The following is a 25,254-nucleotide window of genomic DNA, read 5'->3' as shown; positions in this document are numbered from 1 at the left end:
CGCAATTATTATTTTTTTTGGTCGTTCCTCTCCTGTCGCGCAAAGCAAAAGCTTTCTCGATGATTTCACTGTGACAGCTGACAGGAGACGGCCAGGAAGCCCTGGTATATCCTGGGGGGAAGGGACAAGAAGTATTGTGCGGGAGACCAGGAGTCCCTGCACGTGCCTCCGGCTAAATATAGAAGCCAGCTGTGTAGCATCCCCCGATTTGTTTGGCGGCACAATGCGAATGCGTTTGCGCAAAGCCACGTTGAAGGGGTACACCAAAGAACAGAAGTCAGTGTTTTGACAGTGCGGTACAAAATGACTCGATCCTGAGAAAGGAAGAAGACCAGCGAGGAAAGTAACGAGCAGGAGCCGTAGACTGAGAGGAAAGAAGAGCCGAGTGAATACAGTGGCTCAGCTCAGTCTGTGTAGTGTGCGAGGCGTCTGGAGGCAGGCCAACACGGAACTAAACGGGGTGGGGGTAGAGAGAGCAGTAGAGAGCGGTGTCAGAGAGGAAAACTGTAAACACGGAAACGGCCTCAGGGTGTAGCGCAACTGGATCGATGCGTGGAGGTTAGAAGGTGTCAACGGGTAGGGATTAGTGGGGAACATGGTGGGGAGGGGTTTGTGTTGTTGGCACGTTTCAGCACCGGGGCACAGCGGCTCAGGGCTGTGTGCAGCCCCCACTAACCCAGGCCAGGCGTTTAGGCGAAGGTGCTTCAGGGCGCCTTCATTCCAGCCTCGCCGTCCAGCCAGCCCACGTGCCGCTAATCGTCACGACCGCGCTCTCACGCCACGTAGGTAAAGGACCCCGCGACTGGGAATAGCCATTCTTACGCTTCTTGACATCGCCCTCATCGACCCCCCCGTTCTGCACATTTCTCGCCACTTCACTTCTCCAGCGTCCATCTTGTGCTCTCTCTTTTTCTCTCTCTCTCTCTCTCTCTCTCTCTCGCTCTCTCTCGTTCCGCTGTTGTCATGCCAACTTCCCGAGAGACAGGGTTGCCGTGGCAACGGTGCAGGAGGGAAGATCAGCTGATGTCTGGTAGCGTTCGGGGCATGTGTTCGTGGATCTGCTGCCTCTGCGTGCATTCTGGCCTCCTCGGAAGAGCTTGCTCTCTTCTTCCCTCTTTCTCTCTTTTGTTTACCTTTTCTCTGTTCTACACTTCCTGTTTATGCATTTCTGCTGCAGTGTGTCTCTCTCTCCCTCCCTCCCTCCCTCTCTCTCTTTCGTTCTCTCTCGCTATCAACTTTTCTTAGCCCTCGTGTAATTTGTATTCTCTTCCTGCACTGGGTAATTGCTATAAAACCCCTTATAGTTCAATAAATATAGTTCAAAGCTGGCCCAGTGTGGGAATTAAATGCGTTGGCTTTTTTCCTGTGACAGTGTAATGTTTCACCACAAGATATCACACCCCAGGTGTTCACTGTAAAACCGACAGCGTTCACGTTTGTTGTTTAAATGATCCTCATGTTCCAATTCTTCATATTGTTGTAAAAAATAAACAAGGGCTTTTTCGGCGCTTTACCAAATTTCATATGCTATAAGGGAGCAACAACCTGGCAACAGAAAAATAAAATTTTAGATCAGGTACAGAAATGTATAAAAGTTACATCTGTGGGCATTGCACCAAACATAGCCACAACAAATCCCTGGAAATTGCAGTTGGAGTAGTTTCGTTCCAGGTTTTTGTGGGTTTCTTTTAAAGCAGCCAAGAAAGTTTCTTCACATATTTAAAATTATTCTTTAAGGTTATCCAAATTATTTGTTTTATTTCTTATTGTTTCGTTTTTTGTCTTATCTCAATAAAAAAGGATATTAATGTACATTTTGTGATCATTATGTATTCAGTTTCTTTATACACCATACAACCCCCCCCCCCCCCCTCCCCCAGATATGGGGAGACTTGCAGTTCTGTTGATTGTCCTGATTTCTCCACTTGGACTAGGGGCAGCTGCCTTTCCATGCTGTGGGTGTCCGGAGTGATTCAGCCGTGGGTTACGTAACAGCGGACATTTTTATCTCCTTCCACAGCGTACAGAAGGAGGAGGGGCCAAGTCAGTGACTGCAAAACAGCTCGCTGGTCATGTGACCTCCACCTGCTGTGCTCAACCTGTAGTTTTACTGGTGACTGCACACGCCACCCTCACAAGTCCTTTTGGGGACAAGGGTGGAGAGCAGTGCATTTGCAGTGCAGTCTCATTGATGCGGCGTTAGCAGAAATGTCTGAGCGCTCAAAGAGATGATGAAAGGATGATGAAAGGATGATGAAATACAGAGAAAAGGAAATAATATATGTATATTATTTGAATTGATAAAGGGACAGCTGAGTAGTGGTTGCATGATTGATTGATTGGTTGGGCAAGAGATGTGATTATTTTAACAGATATTTGAAAGTATGTATGGATGTAGATACTCTGAGGAATAATGAGAGGGAGTGTGTGGTTCACAGTGTTGAAAGCTTTCCTGAAGTCTATGAATATGGCTCCGGTAATTTGACCACTGTTAAGAGCTGTACGGATGTGTTCAGTGAAGAGCATAGTGGCAGATAAAGTTAGGCGTTTCTGTCGGAATCCAAACTGTAAATTGTTTAAAAGATGTTGACTTTCAAGGTAGCTTGTGAGGCAAAATGCTGATGGGTCTGTAATTTGACACTAACTGCATCACCGGATTTAAAATCTGGAGAAATTTGATTTCTGAATGCACAAATTAATCAACCAATTAAATAACGGGAGCAAAACATCATAATGTTGTTTTAGGAACATGGTTGTTCGACCATAGAAGTCACACTTAGTTATTTAGTGACATGAATGTTTTTTGAACTGTAGATATTGGTACTTCAGAGAAGCAAAAGTGTGTAGAATTTGTTTCTGAATTATTGTCATAGCTGGAGATAAGTGGAGATTTAAATGAATTTGCAGGGTCAAGAATAGAAGAGGCAAAATATTTTTGGAACTCATTAGCAACCAATAATGGGTCGGAAATGATGGTATCTTGTTTTTTTCATTCAATTTTGACACAATTATTTTTGTGTTCCCGGTGATTGAGTTCTGCCAGAGATTTTTTGGATGTGTAGCTGCATAGGCTATTATTGATGGATAGTATTTCTTCTTTGCTTTCAGAATCTCAGTGGAACATTTGTTTATCTGTGTGTATATTTAATTGTCTAAGTTACATCTCATTTTATAGTAAATGCCAAGTCATTTTTCTTTCAGTTGGAGCATTCTTATGATTTTGGAATTAATCCAGGGGAGAGCCCGCTTTTCTACCCAGGTGGAAGTTGACGACTTTAAATAGAATGTTAATCCAACTCTTGGATGCAGTCCAGAAATAAGAAATGTTTTTTGTTAAAATCGGCAGTATTGCAGGAAACCAGAGTCATTGCCGCCGTCTTAGCCGTCATCCCGTCCTCTAAAACAGTGGATGTTCCTGGCTACTGTGCCCAGGGGCTTTTATCTTCTCTGTAGTTATTTTGGTAATGACCCCCCCCCCCCCCCCCAACGAACCACTGGGTCTGGCCCTTGTCTTCGCCCCCAGCTGTTTTTCTGCTGTGCCCAACGAGCCATCACCAAACTGCACCGCTGACGCTCGGAGAGTTGGAGACCAGAGAATGGCGATGTCGGGCTCCCATTGCCAGCCATTACCTCTCTCCAGACCTGGGTCAAATTATAATTGTAATTGTTTTGGATTCCAATACTTTTCTATGCTTCACTGAGCTTGTCCAGAACCTATGAATAATAAGTGCGAATCCTGCATTCTGGTCCTCTTGTATGGCTCAGTTGTACCAGACGAGCACAGATTAGTATTTCAATCCAAAGCAATTACACATTTATTAACTAAAAAAATAATAATAATTTGTTATTTACTTGAAGCTTTTATCCAAGTTATAGTTCAGTAGACTTAGCAAGGGACATTCATCACTGGAGCAATGCGGGGTTAAAGGCCTCGCTCAAGGGCCCAACAGCTGTGGGGATCTTATCCTGGCTATGCTGGGGCTTGAACCACCAACCTTCCCAGTAATGTACCCTAGCTACTAGGCTACAGGCTGCCCAGGTCTGCCTGTGAGGCATCCACTACAGGCCTGCTTTTGGAGCGTGCGTCTTCTATCACTTTTTTTACCAAATTTTGAGTTTGGGTTATACAAACTCACTTCAGTCCACTTGTGTAGTTGTATTAATCCTGCAACATACCAATCCGAAAACAAGAGGCGGATGGCTTAATGTCCAGCTGTCAGGCTCTGCTGATGCCACTATAATCTATATCATCTGAAAATGATTAGATGATGCCATTTGACTAATATATACCTGTAGAACCGCCAGAAAAATGCATTTCGCTTCATATATTTCGGCTTTTGAGTGATTTGAGACGGGCATGTTATTCTCCTCTTTATGCTCACTCATTCTTATAGAGCAGGTTCAACCACCATTCGCAAAGTTGTTCAGATACCTTATTCCTTTGTCCAGCATTTTCTGTTTTTGGTTCAAACCTGCGATCTGTTAGTTGAGATGTTTTTTTCGAGATTAATTACCTCCGCTTTAAATATTTTGCGGGTATGCTGAACTGCAGTTGCTATATGGGTTCAACTGTCGAAGCAAGATGTGCTACCATTTGTGAGTCAAAAATAATGAGGTCGGGAACAGTGACGACAGCCTGTTTAATTACCATTCAGAATCCTGTCCCTTTGTCGTCTCAGGTGACGGGGGTGAGCGTGTCCCCTGGAAAGGACCAGCTGGTGGTGTTCCACACCAAGGACAACCGTGACCTCATCGTGTGCCTCCAGGGCATGGTTCCCACGGGGGAGAGCCGCATCGGAGAGCTGGTGGGCACCCTCCTCAGCCACTTCAAGAGGTAAGCTGGCACAGTTTGGGACAGTCTGTAGCGTAGTGCTTAAGGTACACGACTGGGACCCGCAAGGTCGGTGTAGCCACGATAAGGTGGGTGTTTACCATAGACGCGACTGGGGAGTCCCGTTTGTGTACCTGTCAGAGCACTTTCCTATGGCGGCCCACACGCTTCAAAAGCACAAGCGTTCAGGGAAACGCTGAAATTGACAATTTGGTTGCCCTGTATTTTGTTTCGACACCCTATATTTTGAGCAAACTATACCCCACATTTGAATGACACAGTGACATAACGAATGTTTAAAACATGTCACCTCAGCACATCATTGTTTCAACAGTTACTTTACAGGGATACTTTAGACACAGATTAAGCTTAGTCCTGGACTATATGGAGCTGTGTTTGGAAAATCTCCATTCAAAATTGAATTCAGTCCATGTTTAGGCTTCATCTGTGAAACCTATATCACCTTTGTCAAGTAATTGTCAATATGTCTGCTCACTGAAATGTTGCGGGACCAACGTAGTCCGAGAAAGTAAATTAAGTATGTTGTTATTTGGGACTTATTTAGCTGACGAGAATGGATAAAGTTATTTATGATATATTGAACAGATCTTGGCATATGCTCATTTTGGGTACATTTTAAGGCACATGCAAAATTTACAGAATGACATGGGTAGGGTCATCATCCCCCTTTGGAGCCCGTTAGAGAACTGGATCTGAACAATTCCTTCACTGTATAGCCAAATAAAATAAAACACGATCACACCGACATAAGACACTGGACAAAACATACTACGGAATAAAAAGTACAATTGGTAAGATCTTTGTGATAAAACATTGTTACAAGATCATTCCTATCCCTTCCTATCATTGAAAAAGGCTCACTGACATGTTAACTCACCCTCTGCCTGTGTTTATAGTCCTTAAATTCGGGTTTCAAAATATACAGTTGTCGGACCGACACTCAAAACATTGTAAAGCTGTACTATAATTCAAGCTCATTGGTTGAAAATTGGTTCTAGTTGCCACAGCCAATGGTGTGGGGGGTTTCAACATCAGTGCCTTCACAGAGAAGAGCGAGGGATAAACAGTTGTGGTTTGAGGCTGTTTGTTGCAATTCCTCTCTTGACCATTAGAAGTCCAAAATTACCTATTGTACCTTTAAAGGAGTTCAAATGACTTCCCTGTCCTGGTTACACAACACCTCCCCATAGGGACTGGGGATGGCATTAACAGCAGTCTCTGGATAATAACCACATGGTTGGAGTCACAGTGCAGGCACAGCTTTTCAAGGGAACTACTGGATGTTAGATTAATTTTCACATAGAATGTAAAAAACAGATGAGGTTAAATATTCTACAGAATACTGCTTTAGTTCACCAGTACCCCGAGATGGTAACTAGGCAAGAGGAAAAAAACAACCAAAGCACTCCTAACCCCAGGGTCCCTACCAACTCGCTGTTTCCCTACATTAATTCCCTCACTGCCTCACTACCTATCTATAGTTGCCGGCGGTCTATTACCGAAAATGAGTGCAAAATACATGCATCAATGAGCTGCCAGCTCACAAACTGCCAGCTCACTCTCTTGCCTCCACACAAAGTCAATCAGACAGCCACAGGTGAGAGCAATCAGTAAAATTCACTGACGACATTCCCGCGAGGCATTGGAAGCCCCTGCTGACTCCACTACAGTACAAAACACATTAATTACACATCTCTCTCTTTCTCACACACATACACTCACCGAGCACTTTATTAGGAAAATGTTTACTTTACTACTCCTACTTATTCATATCTACTCAGCCAATTGTGTGGCTGTGGTGCAATGCCTGCAATCATGTAGATACGGGTCAGGAGCTTCAGTTAATGTTCACATCAACCATCAGATGTCCACTTGACCGTGGAATGATCTCATGCACACTAGTCTCTAGAATGGTGCAAAAGAAAATAATATGATAACGTAACAACATTAAAATCAACCTTCGTCCCTTTTTGTGCGCGTTCAATCTCATTATTTTTTAGCTACCCTCTCATTCGAATTCCAGTGTTTATTCAGCCCTAAGAGTTCCAAAAAATTACAGGAAATTGTGGTTGCCAAAGTATGCAACCAGAGGCTGCGGAATGGTTGCCAATTGCCCAAGTCTGGTTGCCAGGGCCAAGCGGGCAACCGTTATTGTCTAGCCCTGGTTGTTGTAAGCAAACAAGAAAAGTCAAGTTACTCATTATATTCAATATGTTACACATATACATAAAAAAAGAAAATCTATTTTTGTACTGCCAAATGTACAAAAGTCTAAATTATTTTTACTTCCATGGCTTCAGCATGTGATATACATGCATTTAACCAACCATTGAGGAAATTAAAATATATGGTATGGTATTTCTTCAATAAGATGGCAGGCAAGCCGGTGTCTCGGTGGCGCAGCCTGTAGAGCATTGACGAGCCGCGATGTCGGCGGTTCGAATCCGACCGTCTGACATTTGTCGCATGTCTTCCCCTCTCTCTCGCTCCCATTCCTCCTGTCTCTCTATACTATACTGTCCAATAAAGCTGAAAAAGGCCTAAAAAATATCTCAAAAAAAAAAAAAAAAAAGATGGCAGGCAATCCACCACTTCAGAAATCCAACAGGCAAATACAGTAGTTAGTCTTTGACCAGTGTGTGCCTACAGTTTGATGGCAAGACTAAGTACTTATCTTTTATTTATATTCCGATTAGCCAGATCAAACATATGCTTATAAGATATCAGGATTAGGTAAATAGCCCTGAAGAAGAATTCTAGCTATTGCTGTTGCTTGGCTGCTGCTGCCTTAAATGCCAGTGCCGTCTCTGGTGTCTGTGGTGTGAGTCCACTCTGCCATCTACCATCACTGTACAATCTGTTTTAGTTTCTCAGGCCTGTCCATGAGATGCGTGTCCTTATATCACCCAGATACAGAAACATATCAGTTCCCCCAGTCAGCCATTAATGCTCTTTGAAATGTCAGAATGTACGTTTGTACAGATTGTGCTGTACATATGAACGCATAAGACCTCTTCTGATGCCTGTGTGTTACCTGCTAAAGGTTAAATGTAACACTGCACTCTCCAGCTCATGAGTACTGTGTAGGCATGCAGTCTGCTTTGAATGTTTTTGTTTATCCCTTATTGAAAAGCTGTGCTATGTTTCTGTAAATAGAGCGACCTTGCGCTTTTTTTTGTTAGAGTGCACCCATTGCCTCGAATTTTGCTGTTTGCGGTTATGAAATGTAGCAGACAGAAATTATTATAATGATGCGATCAGAACTGAAGTGCTGAAGTGTCACTATAAGTGCCTGTGTATTAGCGCAGAAGCGAATACAAGTGTGGTACAGAGCAGAACGAGAGAGGCAAATATGGTGACAGTGGTACTGGTTGAACTAATTATACCATGAAGCGATACATGCATAAACAGAAATTGGAACATGAATAATGAAGTAAGGGTCCAATAGGTAGGATTTGTGTGTTAAAACATTGTCAATCCCTTCCTCTGCCTGTGTTTATAGTCCTTAAATTTGGGTTTCAAAATATACAGTTGACGGACCGACACTGTACCAAAACATTGTATGGCTGTATAATATTTCAAGCGCATTGTTGAAACTGGGTTCTAATTGGCACAGCCAATGGCATGCGTGGGGGACGCACTTCAGGTGACAAAAACTCCACCCGTATCTACCGTCTCGGCTCATGCCCTACCTCCAAATGCGGCATCATCTTTTTGGTCCGGCTTCAGGGATTTGGAGACTAAAGCTGTATTGTAGCCATTTTTATTATTCATTCAGTGAATACCTGCAATAAGCCTTTCATGGAGACGTTTTATTTTAGACAGTTTCAGATATCTGTCGGGATATTGTAACAAAAGAATCCTCTGGAACCTTGCTTTGTACAAGCCGAGTTTTCCTCTGAGGCACTTTTATGTTTATCCTTTGACAAGGTTTTCTCCTTCACTACAGAGCAAGCATCACTCATATAGCTTACACAACCCACCAGTGATTCATAGAGGGAGTCTCACAGCCTCTGTCTTTATCCTTATATATGGCAGAATTTGTGGGGCAGGAGAAGGACATAGCCTTTTTTAAGGCTATATATTATATATATAATATAATTTTATATTAGAAGCGGCCATTTTGTATTAGTTCCCTGATCGTTCTGAATAAAACAATAGCCATTATTTTTCCTAATGAATGGGTGACCAAATTTGTTGCTTTGCCCCTATATTTCTAGTGTGAAGCCTGCTGTAATACAAATAGACTGTTTTACAACACACAACAGCTGTATGTTTTTGTTACCTGTCTTATAATTGCAGGCGGCCTCATATATATTAGCAGTAATATACTATACTTCAAACGGTTCGACCTCTATCTCATAAAAAGCCTTGGATGTTTTCTTTCTTCATCCCTTTCTCTTTATTTATCCCTTTTCCCGTGTTTTCTTCTTTGCTTCGCCCCACCCCACCCCCCTCTCCCTCCCTCCCTCCCTCCCTCCCTCACTACCCTGGAGATGAAATATTTAAGGAGCAGAGCTGACTGCTTTGTGGGCCTGCTCTATATTTAGCTCTGAGCTTCGCGTGCCCTCCACACAGGAAGCAGGAGTTGGGGTGCCTAGGGAAAGGGAGGGAGGAGCGCATCTGTTCCCCAACCAGCCCAGTACCCTCCCATCTGTGCTACCTGCCCATTAACCACAATACTTAGATTGCACTATAAGTGCCCCGCCTTGCTCAAACCGTTAGCTTTACCTGACTCTAGAACGTGCAACCCCTCCAGACCTGAGTCAATCGCACATTGTCCATCTTTTGATCCGCCAAGATCACTTTTACTTTCACTTGTGGATCCTTTCTTGTCAGTCTTGTCTTGTCCTCTTCCCCAAAGGTGATGCAGTTCTCCCTCAGCTTAATGCTGCCAAGAGCCGTAATTGTTTTTGATTAAAATACTTTTCTGTGCTCGATTGCCTGGTGCAAATGAGGGAATCAAGAGGACCAGAAGGCACTTTTTGTGAGGATTACGTAGGTTCCAATACACCAGACAAGCTCAGTAGGGCGTAAAACATATTTGAATCTAAAACAATTACATATTTGATCCAGGTCTGTCCAACAACTGTTTTTCATGCCACTTTAGCTGAAAACCTGGTCACTCCCATTCAAATTTTAATTATTTAATTATTCTAAGACATGTTCCTATGAGACATGCACAGCATGCCATATTCCCTTATACCAAAGCAAGGGCCATTTTGGGTGACCTCTAAGCCGGTTGCCTGCCATGGAATGGTGATTCCCCTTTATTAACATTGCAATGACATTGTGGGCAATAGATGCTAGCTGGTTGTCCGCTTCACGAAACAATCTCTTCTCCCTTTCTCTTCCCTCTCTCTTCCCCCCACTCCTCGCATCGAGTGACTCAGCTGAATTGCACATCGTGGCTCCATATTGATTGTACTTTGACCTGGCCATAGTCTGTGCTTTGCCTGGCCGGTCATTGGTCAAGTGCCTCCTTGCATTTTTTTTTTTTTTTTTTTCAAAGCACTTTACAATTAATCGCATCCACCCATTCTAATACACACACACACACACCAGTGGTGAAAGGCTGCCATACAAGGCACAAACCAGGTTGTCAGTGCCATGCCAAGGCACCAACCCTGTCTCGCTCAGGGAGACTTTGGCACCATTCTGGTTTAAAATAGCCACCTATATGAAATACTTACACAGCACATTTTCTTTTGCATACAGTACGTTTCCTGAAACAATTCAGGTTAACCCTTTAAGGTGTAAGTTCACAAATGTGATTAGAATGTTCCATTCCAATGCCGATGTAGCAATTGCTACTGGTAATTGAAAGCAGTGCCGTTTTGGGAGAAAAAAACCCCCAAAAACATTTGAAAAAAACCTAAACTTCAAAGGGTTCAGTACCTTAAGTACCTCCCGGGGTACAATGGCAGTACCCCCACAGCAATCAATCCCAACAACCGCCCAGTTACCAGCCCAGTTCCCTAAGTATTATGCTCTTATCTCATGTTCATCAGCTCATCAGACCGCAAAATCATGACTTTTTTTTCTTCTGCTATTGAAGTCACTTCTCAACAGGGACCTGTGACTTAAATAGCAGAGGGTGAATGGTGAAATATTTATGAGAGTTATCTTGTTGTTTTGGCGAGCGCTTTTGTCTGCCTGTCTGTGTGCCTCCTGTTGTTCTCAGCCAGTAACACGGTAACTAATCTTTTACGCCGTTTAAGGTCTAGGGAGTACGTGGGGAAAGTCATTGGGTTTAAATATCTGACCCCTCTATGATGAATAGAATCTTTAAAATACAAAGAGAATGGATTTGTATTGGAAGAAAACAAACCCCCGACACAAAGGCAGCCCATTGTGGCTGGCTGGTGCCGACCGTCTCCCTTTTCAAGGTCACTCTTTATGCTGAATTGGGATTTCAGACTTGAAGAAGTCACGGTTAAAGCCCCTCTTCTCCTCCTCCCCTCCCTCCCTCCCTCCCTCTCAATTCCCCTGCTTTCTCTCCACCCCTCCCTCTGTTTCTCTCCAGTCCTTCCCTCTTTTGCTGGCTGCCTCTCTCTCTCTCTCGCTCTCTCTCTCTCTCTCTCTCTCTCTCTCTCTCGCCCTCCCTCCTGCTCCTCGCACGTCCTTTCTCCCTTCCTGGCTGCTGCAGATGCAGTTCCCATAGCAACCGTGTTTGTCTGATATTTAGACCATTAATAACCCTTCAGGTTGAGAATACTAATGGCAGGTTTTCTCTTGGAGTGTGTCTGCGCCTGTGCATGTGTGTGCATGTGTCTGTGTGCACGTGTGCACGTGTGCACGTGTGCACGTGTGTGTGTGTGTGTGTGTGTGTGTGTGTGTGTGTGTGTGTGTGTGGGGTATATCTGCATTCTTAAGTGCATGTCTGACATCCCCATTGAAAATAATAGGTATTCCCCTTTTGATTTAGCCAGTAAATTAATCCATGCTCTGTCTTTTTTTTCTGTTTGAGGCATTTGGTGTCACCTTTGCTACTGCTCTTCTTTGCATTTTGTAGAGCAGTGCTGTAATGTTTTACAGTAGCTTTTCGTTTTGAGGTCTTTTCTGTTGTGCCATGCAGCGAGTGGGCTCTGGACCACCATTTTGTATGCTGTGCTTCTGTGTCAGATGACGTAAGCATGTAATACATGTGCATGACTGCTTCATATTCAGCCAGCCATCCCCATCCGCGGTTATGCGTGCCATGCGCGCCCACCCTCCTGCTTCGCCTCTCTGGGTGTATCTCTCCTGTGAGCTGTTGTCTTTAGCTGCACCTGTCGCTCTCAGCTGTATATGTAAGCGCTGCAGGGGACCGGGCTCTGCATAGATGGACTGATGAAAATGAGGGTGGGATTTGCTGTATGTGTGTCAGATGGGATTGGCCTCTCGACCTGACCTATTTTTCCACCTTTCCATCCTCATCGGAAATGTTGCGTGGTTAGTGAGCAGTGGAATATCTAACCCACACTCACCTCCACACTCCTCATCCCCACACTCACCTCCACACTCCTCATACCCACGTTCACCTCCTTACTCCTCATACCAAGGCCAAGGAAGACCTCCACAGCTGATGACAGAAGAATTCTCTCCATAATAAAGAAAACACCCCTCTGACTGATCAGAAAAAGCTGAAAAATCAAGTCAGGTGTGGATTTGTCAGACTTCATGAACAGAAATACAGAGGTTGCACTGCAAGATCCAAACCGGTAGTTAGCCGCAAAAACAGTTTGCCAAGAAGTACTTAAAAGAGCAACCACAGTTCTGGAAAAAGGTCTTGTGGACAGATGAGATGAAATGAAGATGAACTTATATCAGAGTGATGGCAAGAGGAAAGTATGGTGGAGAGATCCAAGATCCAAAGCATACCACCACTACTGTGAAACACGATGATGGGGGGGGTTTTGGCCTGGGCATGTATGGCTGCTGAAGGTGCTGGCTCACTCATCTTCATTGATGATATAACTACTGATGGTAGCATTTGAGCCAACCAAGAGGACCAGAAGGTGGGTTTACACCTTTTGCAAGTATTTCATAGGTTCCAATACACCAGACAAGTTCAGTAAAGCATAGAAAACGTGTTTGAATCCAAAACAATTGCGTATTTCACCCAGGTGTGGTATACACAAATTCAATTTCTTATGATGTACGCCGCTTTTGACAGCTGCAATCCAGCTGTACATTGACACAGCTGCAGTCTAACTGCACTCTTACACAGCTGTAGTTCAGTGCGCCCCACTGGGATAAATGCCTCTCAGGTCATGTTCTCAGCAGTCTGTGCCCTCTGCTGGGGGTAAGTCTCCAGCAGGCTCAGGAAATGATAAGTTACTACTCAACTCCTTCTGACTGCCTCTCAAAGGATCAGCTGATTCCAGAGCAAATTTCAGAGCTGCAAACCTGGAACGGAAACAGCTGCACTACAAGTAGACTGGCTTTTAGTTCTGTGTAATGTACATTGTCGTGCATAAGTATTTGGACAGTGGCACTTTAAAAAGGGCTGCAATTCCTACATGGTTCACATGATATTGACATACAGTAAATACTCGCAAAAAAAAATCTTACATTCTTTCTTTTTTTTTTTTTTTTGATATTTTTTAGGCCTTTTTCAGGTTTATTGGACAGTATAGTATTGAAAGACAGGAAGAATGGGAGCGAGAGAGAGGGGAAGACATGCGACAAATGTCAGACGGTCAGATTCGAACCGCCGACGTCGCGGCTTGCAATGAGCATGCGGTCAGTGCTCTACAGGCTGCGCCACCGAGACACCCCTTACATTCTTTCTACTTTCATTTCGTATTCATTATTTTCAAATCCAATGTGCTGGAGTACAGAGCCAAAAGCTAAATTTGTGTCACTGTCCAAATATTTATGGTCCCCATGGTATATGATAACATAACGAGGTGAATGATGTACAGTGGGCTCCAAAATTATTGGCACTCTTAATAAAAATGGAGAAAAAAGGGAAATATTTAATTTAATTTAAAAAAAGTAAGACTTTGGTTGATTCCATTAAATCATTAATACAGCACACTGCTTTACACATGTTGGAAAATAAAGCTTATGTCAGTAACTATTAGGTTTTAGTCTACAGCATTTTTGTTCATTTTGCCAATAATTCCGAAGCCTACTGCATATGATTTTAGCATAACAGGCTGTATGATGCATATGATGTTAACATAACGCACTGTAAGAATGCTGTCCATACTAATTAAGTGTCTCAGGGCCACCATAGTGGTGAATTCCAACCCAAGAAACTTTTCTCATCAACTGGCTAATTTTTAGACATGAAACAGATATGGAACCCTTCCCACCCGCTTTAGTCCCATTTGGCTGTACCCCGGCCTATGCAATCGACCCAGGCCAGGCAGTGGAACAGAAAAGAAATGGGAGCTATGGCATGTTGCCCGCTGATCCAGTGGTGCTTTTTTGGCAGCTCCTGCCTTGGCTGCAGCGTTAGGCTAGCTCTCTCCCCGGCATCATTTTCACCGTAATCTGCTGGCTGGGGGATTGAAATACTTTTTTCCCCCGTTCCACCTCCTTTTTTTAAATGACCTACTTTGTAATCTCCTTGAAAATTTAGCTCCCTGTATTTAAAAACCAGGAAAGGGGAAAGAATGAAAGATGAGAGGCAATTGAAAGAAATCTGCTACGGATTTTCCTCTCACCCACAGCTAAATGAATATTGGATGTGAATGCTTTCATCGGCTCTGCCATGGACAATAACTGCCTAATTTTTCCTATTGTTTTTGGGGGGGGTTGGTTGTTGGAGGGGAGGGGCTGCTGCTTAAATTTTTTTTGCTTGTTTCTTTCTGCTTGTTTTTCCCAACCAATTCTCTTGGTTTCCTTCATATGATCCTGCAGATTATTTTTAGCTAGCAGCCTGCTTTTTGCTGTTTAGTTTAGTCATTTACATAACCTCATTTCCATTATTTTGGATAAGCTAAGCACAATACCCGTTAACCTGAAGCTGTTGGAGGGATGGTTGCCCTGCCCTGCACTACGCTTCAAAAGAGATGCATTCTTTTATATGGTGGGCTCAAAAATTAATAGCACCCTTGATACATATGCATATAAAATACTGTAAACTGCAAAACTAATTCAGTTATTGACATGGTATGGCTTTATTTTCCAACATCTGTAAAGTATTGCGCTTTATTAACAATTCAATGTAATGAACCAACGTCTTACTGTCACATGCCGTGACATAACCCTGGGTGGACAGAAGAGATGGACACAGGGAGGTAGCAAGAATGTCGGTTTTCACCGGGGAAGGGAGAGAGAATGAGAGCAAATTTATAAATAAACAAAAAGGTCTTTACCCGTCACCCTCACAGGAATGGGATGGGGATCAAAACAACAAAGTAAAATAATAAAGGCAAACAAAACCAAACTGTAGCTTTCGCTGTCTCTTGTCAGCTCTGTCACTTTCAGCCCTGTCTCTCTTGCACAACAGCTCTCGTCCGCTGTACATGATGTTGTTTTCACGTAACCATTTCTGTGTGGATTTTGATCTATGTTGGACAATCTACCTATGACCAAGTCTCAGCTTCCAAGCAGAGACAACCATATTTCTTTCCAAACTTTCCTGGTACCTTCTTGAATTTGTTGTGCCATTGATCTTAAATCGTGCCCCTGGACCACTGGCAGCAAGATGTATCCAAGACCTCAATGACCCACCTCCATATTTGACAGTAGATATGAGGTGCTTCTCCTGTTATACGTTCTTCTTTTGCTGCCAAACATGTCGATTGTGTGTATGGCCAAACTTCTCATATGTCCGTAACATTCTCTTCCAGTCATAATTCCAATGAGGTTTGGCAAACTCCAGATGCTTGTGGTGTCTTTGTGCCACTCAAGTTGTTGGTGTCATTTTATGGTTCTTTTTGTGACTTGGTGACCCAGAGATTCAAACAATTTCTTAAACTATGATATTTGGGTTCTTTATGGCCTCCCTCTCCCTCACCGTCCATGGGGACAACGTGCACTTGCCTACTCTTCCTGGCAACTTTGCAACCATTCCATATGTTTTATGCACTATAAAACTGGGGAGCCAATGAAGAAAAGTTCCTGAACACACCTCTTTTCTACTCTTGAGTTCGCTGTCTGCTGACAAAAAAATCTGTTGTTGCTCATCCATCAGGCAAAGAGCAGACTTCAAGAATATAATAACAGTTTGTAAAGGTAGCTGTTAATGAGGTCAGTAGTTTCAATGGGACTTGCTGCCTGAAGCCCTTCTGTAAGTTTGATTAATATCATATATCTTGGAGGGCTATGTTTCAGTGTTCCGGTGTCATCTAATACTTTTCAGGTACACATTGATTTGACATGAGATCTGGGTCAAATTTTTTTCAATTGATCTTGCCGGGTGTATTAAACCAGCCAAGAGGACCAGAATGCTGGGCTAGCCATTTTTGAGAGTATTTCATAGGTTCCAATACACCAGACAAGCTCAGTAAAGTTTAGAAATTATTTGACCTAGGTCTGCCATTGGCCTGAAAATGGGGTCCTGTGGTCTGACAGCAAATAATGAAACCAATGAAAAGGTATACAAGAGGTGGAACGGAATGTGTTTTCTGAGGACATTTGACTTGACAGCACTCAATTTGCACTCAATTGTACTTGTGAGAGAACATGATATATGGGCTAATCTTTGAGCTACTGTATAATAGGGAGGCAGAGGGACCAGCCATTTCATATTTCTGTACCTCCAAAGAGGAGCTGTGTAGCACGTGACCCCAAAACCCCCTAAGCTGAACCATAGCTCATGAAAACCATTTTGTAAATTCTGTGCTTTGCCCAGCTTGACTTATTTCTGATTGCCTTGTAGGGACATGCCCTCATCCTTTCATTAGAATGGAGTATTTTAGGATTGAAAGCTTTTTGTGTAGGGATTGCCATAGGGCTCTTTGCGGAAGGGAAGGAGGATATTCAGATATTTTAAGTGTTATCTCAGTTCAGGGTTATCTGTTTATTCAATTCTCCCAGCAGGGTCCCCTCTGAAGCTGAAGCAAAGGATGCTGGGACATGGCTCTGTTTATGCGTTGCGTTTTTTTTGCGGGAGGTGATGGGGGGGTGGGGCTTGGCTGGCGGGTAGGCAAGGTGAACTGAGGAAAGGGGAAAGGCAGGGGTGGGGAGTGCCTCATTCATCTGGACCCCAATGCCCTAACCCCCTCCCCCTCCCCCTTTCCCTCCCTCCTTCTCATCCCCCACCCCCATTCTTTAAACCTCTCACCCCTTCATTCCTCTGTGCAGCTAGAAGGGCTGGAATTACAACACATGCAGGCTATTGATCATAAGAGGCTGGTCTTTTCATAGTGTTCAGGCACCCGGGTAGTAGCATCTGCCGCTAGTTTTTGAGAAGGAGGTTGGGAGCAGGATTGTGACAGGCATAGCGAGGGGAGGGGGGGGGGGGCTCCCTTTATTTGTTCCTTTATTTTTTTAAACCATACCTGCACCAAACTGCTTTTTTTAACTCTGGGCTGTAATTTCACATCAAGGGAATCCTATGGATTTGGGATTTGTTTGTCTTCTTAAGCTTCCCTCTCCTTCCTGAATGATTCTCAGTCCTGCTCGGAATCAGTAAGCACATTGTTGGCTCCGGCATCTGGCCCCTTGCTTTTAACCCTGGTCTCAGTGCAGGCCTTGTGCCGTTGCTGGTAGCGGGGATGGATGTGGCATTCAGAGTCTTTCTTGAGTAAACATTAGACATACAGTTGCAAATACAAGGAGCTGCTTGATGGAGTCTCTTGAACCATTCCTTTCTTTCCAACAAGCTATACAATACATAATGATCTTTTAGCATTACATATTATAACATAATGACGAGGCCATGAACAGGCCATCTAGCCCAACATTGTTCACCATTTTCCTACCACTAAACTGCACCTAATGCCCTGTTTACTTAAAAACTTGGTAGTATCTATCTCCATATCAAGCCTGGTCATGAAAATTCCCACAGTTTCTGCCTCCACTACATGACCTAGTAAGCTATTCCACACAATGACCACTCCCTGTGTGAAATTATTTTCCTGGTGTGTATTTAGTACACAGTGTAGATCTGTTTATTTCTGATATGGCAAATCAACCCACCCCCTCCTCTTCGTCCCCCACACTGGTTTGACGTTGCTGTGGCCAGTCAACCTCTCTGGGACACGCGCCACTATTATGGAGTCTTTGTCCTGCTGGACAATCTACTTACGACCAAAACTCAGCTTCCTGACAGAGGCTACCAGATTTTCTGGCAAGATTTCCTAGTACTTGAATGAATTGCCATTGATCTTAAATAATACCCCTGGAACACTGGCAGCAAAACATCTCCCAAACATCCATGTCCCAGTGCCATATTTGATAGTATATGGTACATGGTGCTTCTCCTTGTACGCATTCCATTTTGCCATCATGTTGATGGTGTGTATGGCAAAAACATTTTCATTTTGGTCTCATCTGACCATAGCACTTTCTTCGCATAATTTCATTGAGGTTTGGCAAACTCAAGATGTTTGGTTTTGATTATTGTGGTCGGTAAGGGCTGTCTTTGTGCCACCCTTCCAAAGAGTTTGCTGGTATGGAGGTGGGTTTTTTTTGACTTGGTGACCCCAAGACGCAACCAATCTCTGCAATTCTTAAACAGTGATCCTGTGATACTTATGGCCTCCCTCACCATCTTCCTTACCATCCATGGGGATAGTATGCACTTGCATCCGCTTTCTGGCAAGTTTGCGATCATCCCATATGTATTATGGCTTTCGCTTATTGCCCTCATTGCCCTTTCAGTACTAAGTAGTTTAACCATGTAGGTATTGTCCTCCATTTGTATTAGGGGTACCAATAATGCTGGACCCCATTATAGTGTGGAAAATTGAAGGGGTTTAAATACTTTCTGAAGCCACTGTAACAGCCTTTGCTATGGTGAATCATCTAGTCACCAGATATAGTCATGTGCAAATATCTGGGCACAAAATGTTTTAATACCTTGGTGACCAAAAGTGAACCTGACCTCTAAATGGTACAAAGTTAAACATGTCACATTTCTTCACATTTTAAAGGAAGATGACTTTTTATTAAAATTTTTTAAGTATTCTCCATTATCTATTAAAGTTGAAATTAATTTTGTGTTGAATTTTCTTTCTGGCAACTTTGCCATGCAGGTATTTGTTGTTTAAAGTATGTTGTATTGTTGTCCTGTGAACCTGCTACCTGCAGCTCTTTGTCAGTAATCTATGGGTTCTTTTGCATTTCTCATCAGCTCTTCCAGACCTTGCCTTGACTTCAACTGTTCCATATATCTTCTATTTTCTAATAATGGAGTTACTTCAGAATAAAAAGTTCAGCCCTGGAATTATAGTAATCAACTTTTTAAAGAATAATCCCAAACTTTTGCACCAGGCACTTTTCATTTTTTATCATTTATAGTATAGTCCAGATATGTAACTGTAACTGAATGTTGTAATTCAAATTACCAAGGTGAACATAGTACCAGCCGCTCTGTTTGTTAAATGTTTTTTTTTTTTTTTTGTGGAGCCCCTATTTTTCCTGATTTTTCTATTGGTTCTTAATCTCACCTGGGAGCTTGGCTTTTGGCCCCTTCTTATCTAGGCCTAATTGTGTGAATCTCACCATCAGCATTGCGCATGCTCTTTCTTTGGGAGGTGGTTTTAGTCTTATCCCCACTGCTGACTGAAGCAGAATCCACATGGGGTTATTCTGCCCACTCCCAGGATCCAACAGTGCTTTCTTCAGACTTGACTGACTGTGGATACATCCCCTCTATATGTGTAGTACATTACCTTGTTTTTAAGTTTGTACAGGCAACTGTTGATGCGCCTTTAAGCAACCATTCCATCAAGTCACTGGTTCACTCTAAAGGTATACTCTCTGGTGGGAGAATTAAGAGAGATAAATGACTTTGACGCTTTGTATTATGTTTCAGTTTACTTTTTGTAATTTCAATTTAGCTACGTATGATCTCTCTATCTCTAACTACCTCTCTCCCTCCCTTCCTTCCCTCCCTCACCCCCCATCCATCTGGCCAATCCCTGTTACTTTATTGATCTTCTGAGAGAGAAAAGGATGGAAAATGCCCATTGAACAGGAAAGACTAACCCAAGCAGACAAGCACATAGCTAAAAGCCTAGCCACTTTATAGTTGAATCAGAAGTGTGTGTGTGTGGTGGTGGTGGGGGGGGGGGGGGGGGGGGGGGGTGTGGCTTCTTTCTGTTCCATTATCCTTGACTATTTTATATTGATTGGATGTGGCTTGTATATACTTTAAGTCTAACCAAAGCCACAGGCTATCCAAGCAACAATCCATAATACATAGAGTGATGCTCAACCTCTGACTTCTTGCACAGTGAATATTTAATATGAACGACTTGCCTCTCGGAAACAGGAAGTTGTGCCCAAGCCTAGATGGCTTTTAAGTTTGAAACTTACCTCTGCATTTCTCTGCGTCATCCATCACAGGGTCATTACCCAGACTGACTCTATAATGCTAAGCTCCAGTCTGACTCTGACTGAATGCCAGACCTGGGTCAAATACTTTTCTAAGCTTTACTGAGCTTGTCCGGTGTATTGGAACGTATGAAATGCTCTGAAAAAACCCCTGCTTTCTTGAATCCAAAACAATTATGTATTTGACCCAGGTCTGGTGTATACTGATTACGGTAACAAACTTTGTTTGTTTGGTGACACCCCATTCCAGTGGGTAGAATAGATTATTCTGTGGTTGTGATAACCACAGGAAACATGGTGGTGACAACGCTTCGTGCACTTTTTTTTTTTCTGTGCTTATATATAGATACCAAAAACAATTACGTGTTTGGCCCAGGTCTGCTGAGGGTAAAGTTTTAATTATTGCCAGTGAAATCCTTCAGCAGGTGCTGTGGGTCTTCTGGACCTGTCATTGCAGCCAACACTGCAAGTAGACTTTTGAAATATGTAATTCATTTGTCCATCTCCGCCTTTGTCTTGATGTATGTGGAGATGGACAAACATGGATTTGCTGCCTTGCATCTCGTTGAATATTGAATGGGGTTGAGTTTCCCTTACTCTTTGATGTGCTTTATGGTGTTTGATTATAATCCCCACCCAAGTCCATCTACACTCAGTGAGCACTTTATTAGGTAGACCTGTACACTAACTTCTTAATGCAAATATTTAATCAGCCAATCATGTGGAAGCAAGCAAATGCATACAAGCATGCAGACATGGTCAAGAGGTTCAGTTTTTCAGACCAAAAGTCAGAATAGGGACGAAATGTGATCTAAGTGATTTTGAACGTGGAATGATTGTTGGTGCCAGACAGGGTGATTTGAGTATCTCAGAAACTACTGATCTCCAAAAAACATCCAGTGAGCAGCAGTTCTGCAGGCAAAAACGTGTTGTTAATGAGAGACGTCAGAGAAGGGCTGACCGCAAGATGACCATAAAGCAAATAACCACACGTTACAACAGTGGTATGCAGAAGAGCATCTCTGAACACACAGTACCAATTTAAAAAGTCTAAAAATTCAGTCTAATAAATACCTAATAAAGTGCTCATTGAGTATATATTGCAGTCCTGTTCAGCAGAAAGCCACAGTATATCTTGCTATTTTAAGGACTCAACCCAGTAGATGCTGTATGAGACAACGGATCGCTCTCCTTCATTTTTCATGTTGCATTCCTGTACAGAATATAGCATTAAAGATCTACATCTACTGTACCCTGCATATGTATTCTACCTGTGAAGCCCCCGCAAGTCTAGCAACATCACCACAGTGCTGAGAATCAGAGTAACGCAGACTCCAGAATCGACTGCTTATAATCCAATGCCAGATTTAGGTTGTTCAGCCACCAAGCTATTTCTAATTAGAACATTAGCCTAACTGCCTTCTCTCCCGGGAGTCCCAATTAAGAGACACTGGAGCTGTGGATGGTGTCTGCTAATTAGCCTTCTGGTGTAAGAGAGCAAGACGGGTCCAGAGCGGAAGAGGTAACTAAGTTTGCCTCGTCGAGGAGGAGGCCAAACTGAGGGCTGACTAAAACTTCCCTCACTTTTTTGCTCGTCCAGTAATCCTGTCTGTCTCGCTCTTTCTCTTCCCTTCGCAGCGAGAAGAGGAAGCTGCAGGTCAATATCGTCAGCCCCATCCAGTGCAGCATGCAACGCAAGAAGTGCACTGTCGTGGTGGAGACCAAGATCAACCAATCGCAGCCAGACTTTACCAAGAGCCGATCCGGCTACATCCTGGCAGTGCCGGACAATTAACGGGGACCCAGGTTAAAGGATATCGGGGGCAGGGCACCTCGATGACATGCCATTTTTGGGGACAGGTCTGCTTGATGGCATCCTGATGAGATTTCTGTTCGTTTCAGCCTGTTCTATCACGAGTTGATTGCTACAAAAACAAAATCGAAAAGAGAAAATGTAATTACACGGATGAAGAATGTGTTTGATGAAGCTATACCAGATATGTTTTCAATGAAATTTTGAAGGAATGGACCTCAGTGAGAAACGCAAAAGGAGAATTTTAGTTGAGAGGAACGTTAATCTGCAGGTTGAAACTATTAAATGCATTTTGTAGATAAACCGATAAATATCCCCGTGACATGCAAATGCAAGCTCATCCCATGAGGGAATTAATCATTTAATTCTTAGAACTCGTGGTTTTCAGAGAATAACAGTAAGCTTCAATTTTTATGAGATTTATGAAAATGTTCCGTGACAACTATGGAGTGGGAAATGGGTTCCTTCGCATTGATTTGATAAAAAAAATACACAAACATTCTTTAAAGCTGTAGGCTACAGTATGTGTTGGATTATTTGGTTGTGCCTGCCTTTGCAGAAGCTCTACTTGAAACCCCAGTTCAACATGCGTGCTAGGTCAGAGAAAACTGTCCCTTCATTCGAATGTAATGTTGAGCATGCAAATATCTGGACTGCAGCCTATTTGCTACAGGGTTTGAGGATGCTGTGACATTGTGATGTTTCCATCTTCGAGGAGTGCATACCACAACTTGATGCATCTCCCACCATGCATGTCTTAAAGAAATGATTGTTTTTTTAAATTTCAGTAATTCATTTTTAGTCTGGAGGGCCAGCGCCTCCTTTTGCCCTTCAGCCATTTTGGTTGCGCGGTTTACCTCCATCAGTAATGGTTTATTTGAATGATTCTTGTTTATTTTTTACCAGTAAATTCCAGAGCCTCAGGCCTTAGTCAACAAGATGAAAGATGTGGTGCAACAGTAACCCTGCACGCATCTGCCAGCAAAGGCCTGGCATGTGTGTGTATGTATGTATGTGTGTGTACGTGCGCGCATGGCAGCGTAATGTGTATGTGGGGGAGGGGGGGGAGGTTTACCATGCAAACAAAAACTTGTTGATTTTTCAGAAATGATCGTGGCAGGGTGTCCATCGTTCAACCCTGATTTATGTTGAGAAGGACGTGCTGAGCACATCCTCAGACCCTTAAACTGCTTCTTGGAGCAGCAGTAAAATCTTAATTTAAAATGCATATCTTTTTTTATCTATATAGTATATATTCATGCATTCCCATTATGTATGCAAGATTTGTTTTATATATATATATATATATATATATATATATATATATATATATATATATATATATATATATATATATATATATATACAGATGTAAATGACCACAGCTTCCTACATTCATATTTGTATTACAGTAGAGATCTTAGATGAATGACAACCGATGGTCAGCTTGCAGGACATGCTCTCTGAAATTTGGCTACCATCTTAATTTAGGCCAGAGGATAGCAGAATCACTGTCAGTGTTTATGTTCAGCTAGCCCTCATTGGTATGAATGGATAATGGCTGTCTTGAGCCTGTTGTCTCTAATTAGCACCCCTCTCTTGTAACTGCAGTGATACATGAGGGGCTCAAGCCAGTGGGCAAAGCATGGCTGAGAAGAGAGACATTATATGTGGGACCCCCTTTCTGCTCTGCTGTTTGTAATATAATTGTTTTGGCTTCAAATACTTTTCTGTACTCGATTGATCTTGCCTATTTTGTTCCAGGACCACTAACCATGAACAAGTCCCACTGTTTGCCAATTGTTTTGCAACTGTGCATTTTGCAAGCCAAATATGTTATCTAAAATAAAAGTAGTTTTTCTTTTTTTTTAAGTCTTAAAATGAAATCTTGATTTTTGAGTTCACTCAGTTCTGCGCTAGCCCGTGCTTGAATTACCTAGGGCACATACTGTATATCTGTCCTGATAAGACCAGAGAGTTCTGCAGCCATGCACCAGAAGAGGCTTGGAATACCTTTCTGTTGGCTTTGATATTTTCACAGTCCTTCTGTTAACACATGATGAAAAGAGGAGTGAGAAGTAGTGAAACAGATGGAACTGTGCTGTCTGTATTTCTGTGTTGATAGCTATCAGAGCCATTACTCACTCCCAATACTTACTCAGTTTCAAACACTCCCTCTTACTGTACAGTTACTGTGATAGTGTTGTTAGCATATCATTTAAACATTGTCATAGGTGTTATTCTGGCTTCTGGAAAAAACATTGAACACTACAATAGTACCTATTACGGTTAAGAAAATTAGAATTTTCATGACAAATTACATTCGTCACTGTTAATTAAGAACCTGGTTTTACCCAAACCGTAAAATATAGCTTTTTTGGAAAATATGTATTTATAATTTATTTTCCTCCGTCTGATCATCTCGCCCTGCTGTGCCGCAGTGTGGGAGCGTGTGTGCGCGGCACTGACTCAAATTGACTGGAGCAATTGGAGCAACTAGGTGGCAGCTAGCTTTGATGAGGAGCTCCCAGGGTGCGTGGCCTAGTTTGAACGACTCCAGCAGAGGAGAGAAAGTGCCAAACTGCAGCCTCTGTGAAATCCATAATTTATCTCTGTATTTGGGAGAAAAGTGAAAGTCACTCCCAACCAGGGCCTGGTAACCGTAATCTGCATGTGTTCCGTCTTTGGTTGATGGGAGCCTCTTGAAAATAACACGCTTACCGGAACCTGCCTCTACATTTGTTGCGTTGCCCGCTTTTGGCTTCATACAGACAACACCTGAAACCCGCAATTCGACACTTAAGCATCTTATTAGACGGGTGTCTCGGTGGCGCAGCCTGTAGAGCACTGACCGCATGCTCATTGCGAGCCGCGACGTCAGCGGTTCGAATCCGACCGTCTGACATTTGTCGCATGTCTTCCCCTCTCTCTCGCTCCCATTCTTCCTGTCTCTCTATATACTGTATACTGTCCAATAAAGCTGAAAAAGGCCTAAAATCATCTTAAAGCATCTTATTAGACTAGAGATGCATTCCGTCTTCAGAGATATGCAGTTCCCTTTCTCTCTCCAGGCTAGGTGACATCTGTGCTGATACATACACTACTCACAGTAAAGTGCAACTTCCTGTGAGAAAATCAGCATTTT

General features: G+C 42.9%; 1 protein-coding gene across 1 annotated transcript in view; it reads left to right on the top strand.

The window, feature by feature from the left end:
* The window catches only part of myo1d (myosin 1D), a 105,665-nt gene extending 82,219 nt beyond the window's left edge, over nt 1–23,446 (top strand). Inside the window, exons 21-22 of the mRNA XM_061231199.1 lie at nt 4,680–4,834; nt 21,935–23,446. Coding sequence (XP_061087183.1) covers nt 4,680–4,834; nt 21,935–22,091 — 312 coding nt within the window. The 3' untranslated portion in view covers nt 22,092–23,446. The remainder of the gene's footprint in view (nt 1–4,679; nt 4,835–21,934) is intronic.
* Nucleotides 23,447–25,254: the final 1,808 nt, after the last annotated feature.

This window comes from Conger conger, chromosome 2, assembly GCF_963514075.1.
Source record: "Conger conger chromosome 2, fConCon1.1, whole genome shotgun sequence".
In the NCBI taxonomy this organism is placed as follows: Eukaryota; Metazoa; Chordata; class Actinopteri; order Anguilliformes; family Congridae; genus Conger; species Conger conger.
This window is presented reverse-complemented; position numbering and strand designations above follow the sequence as displayed.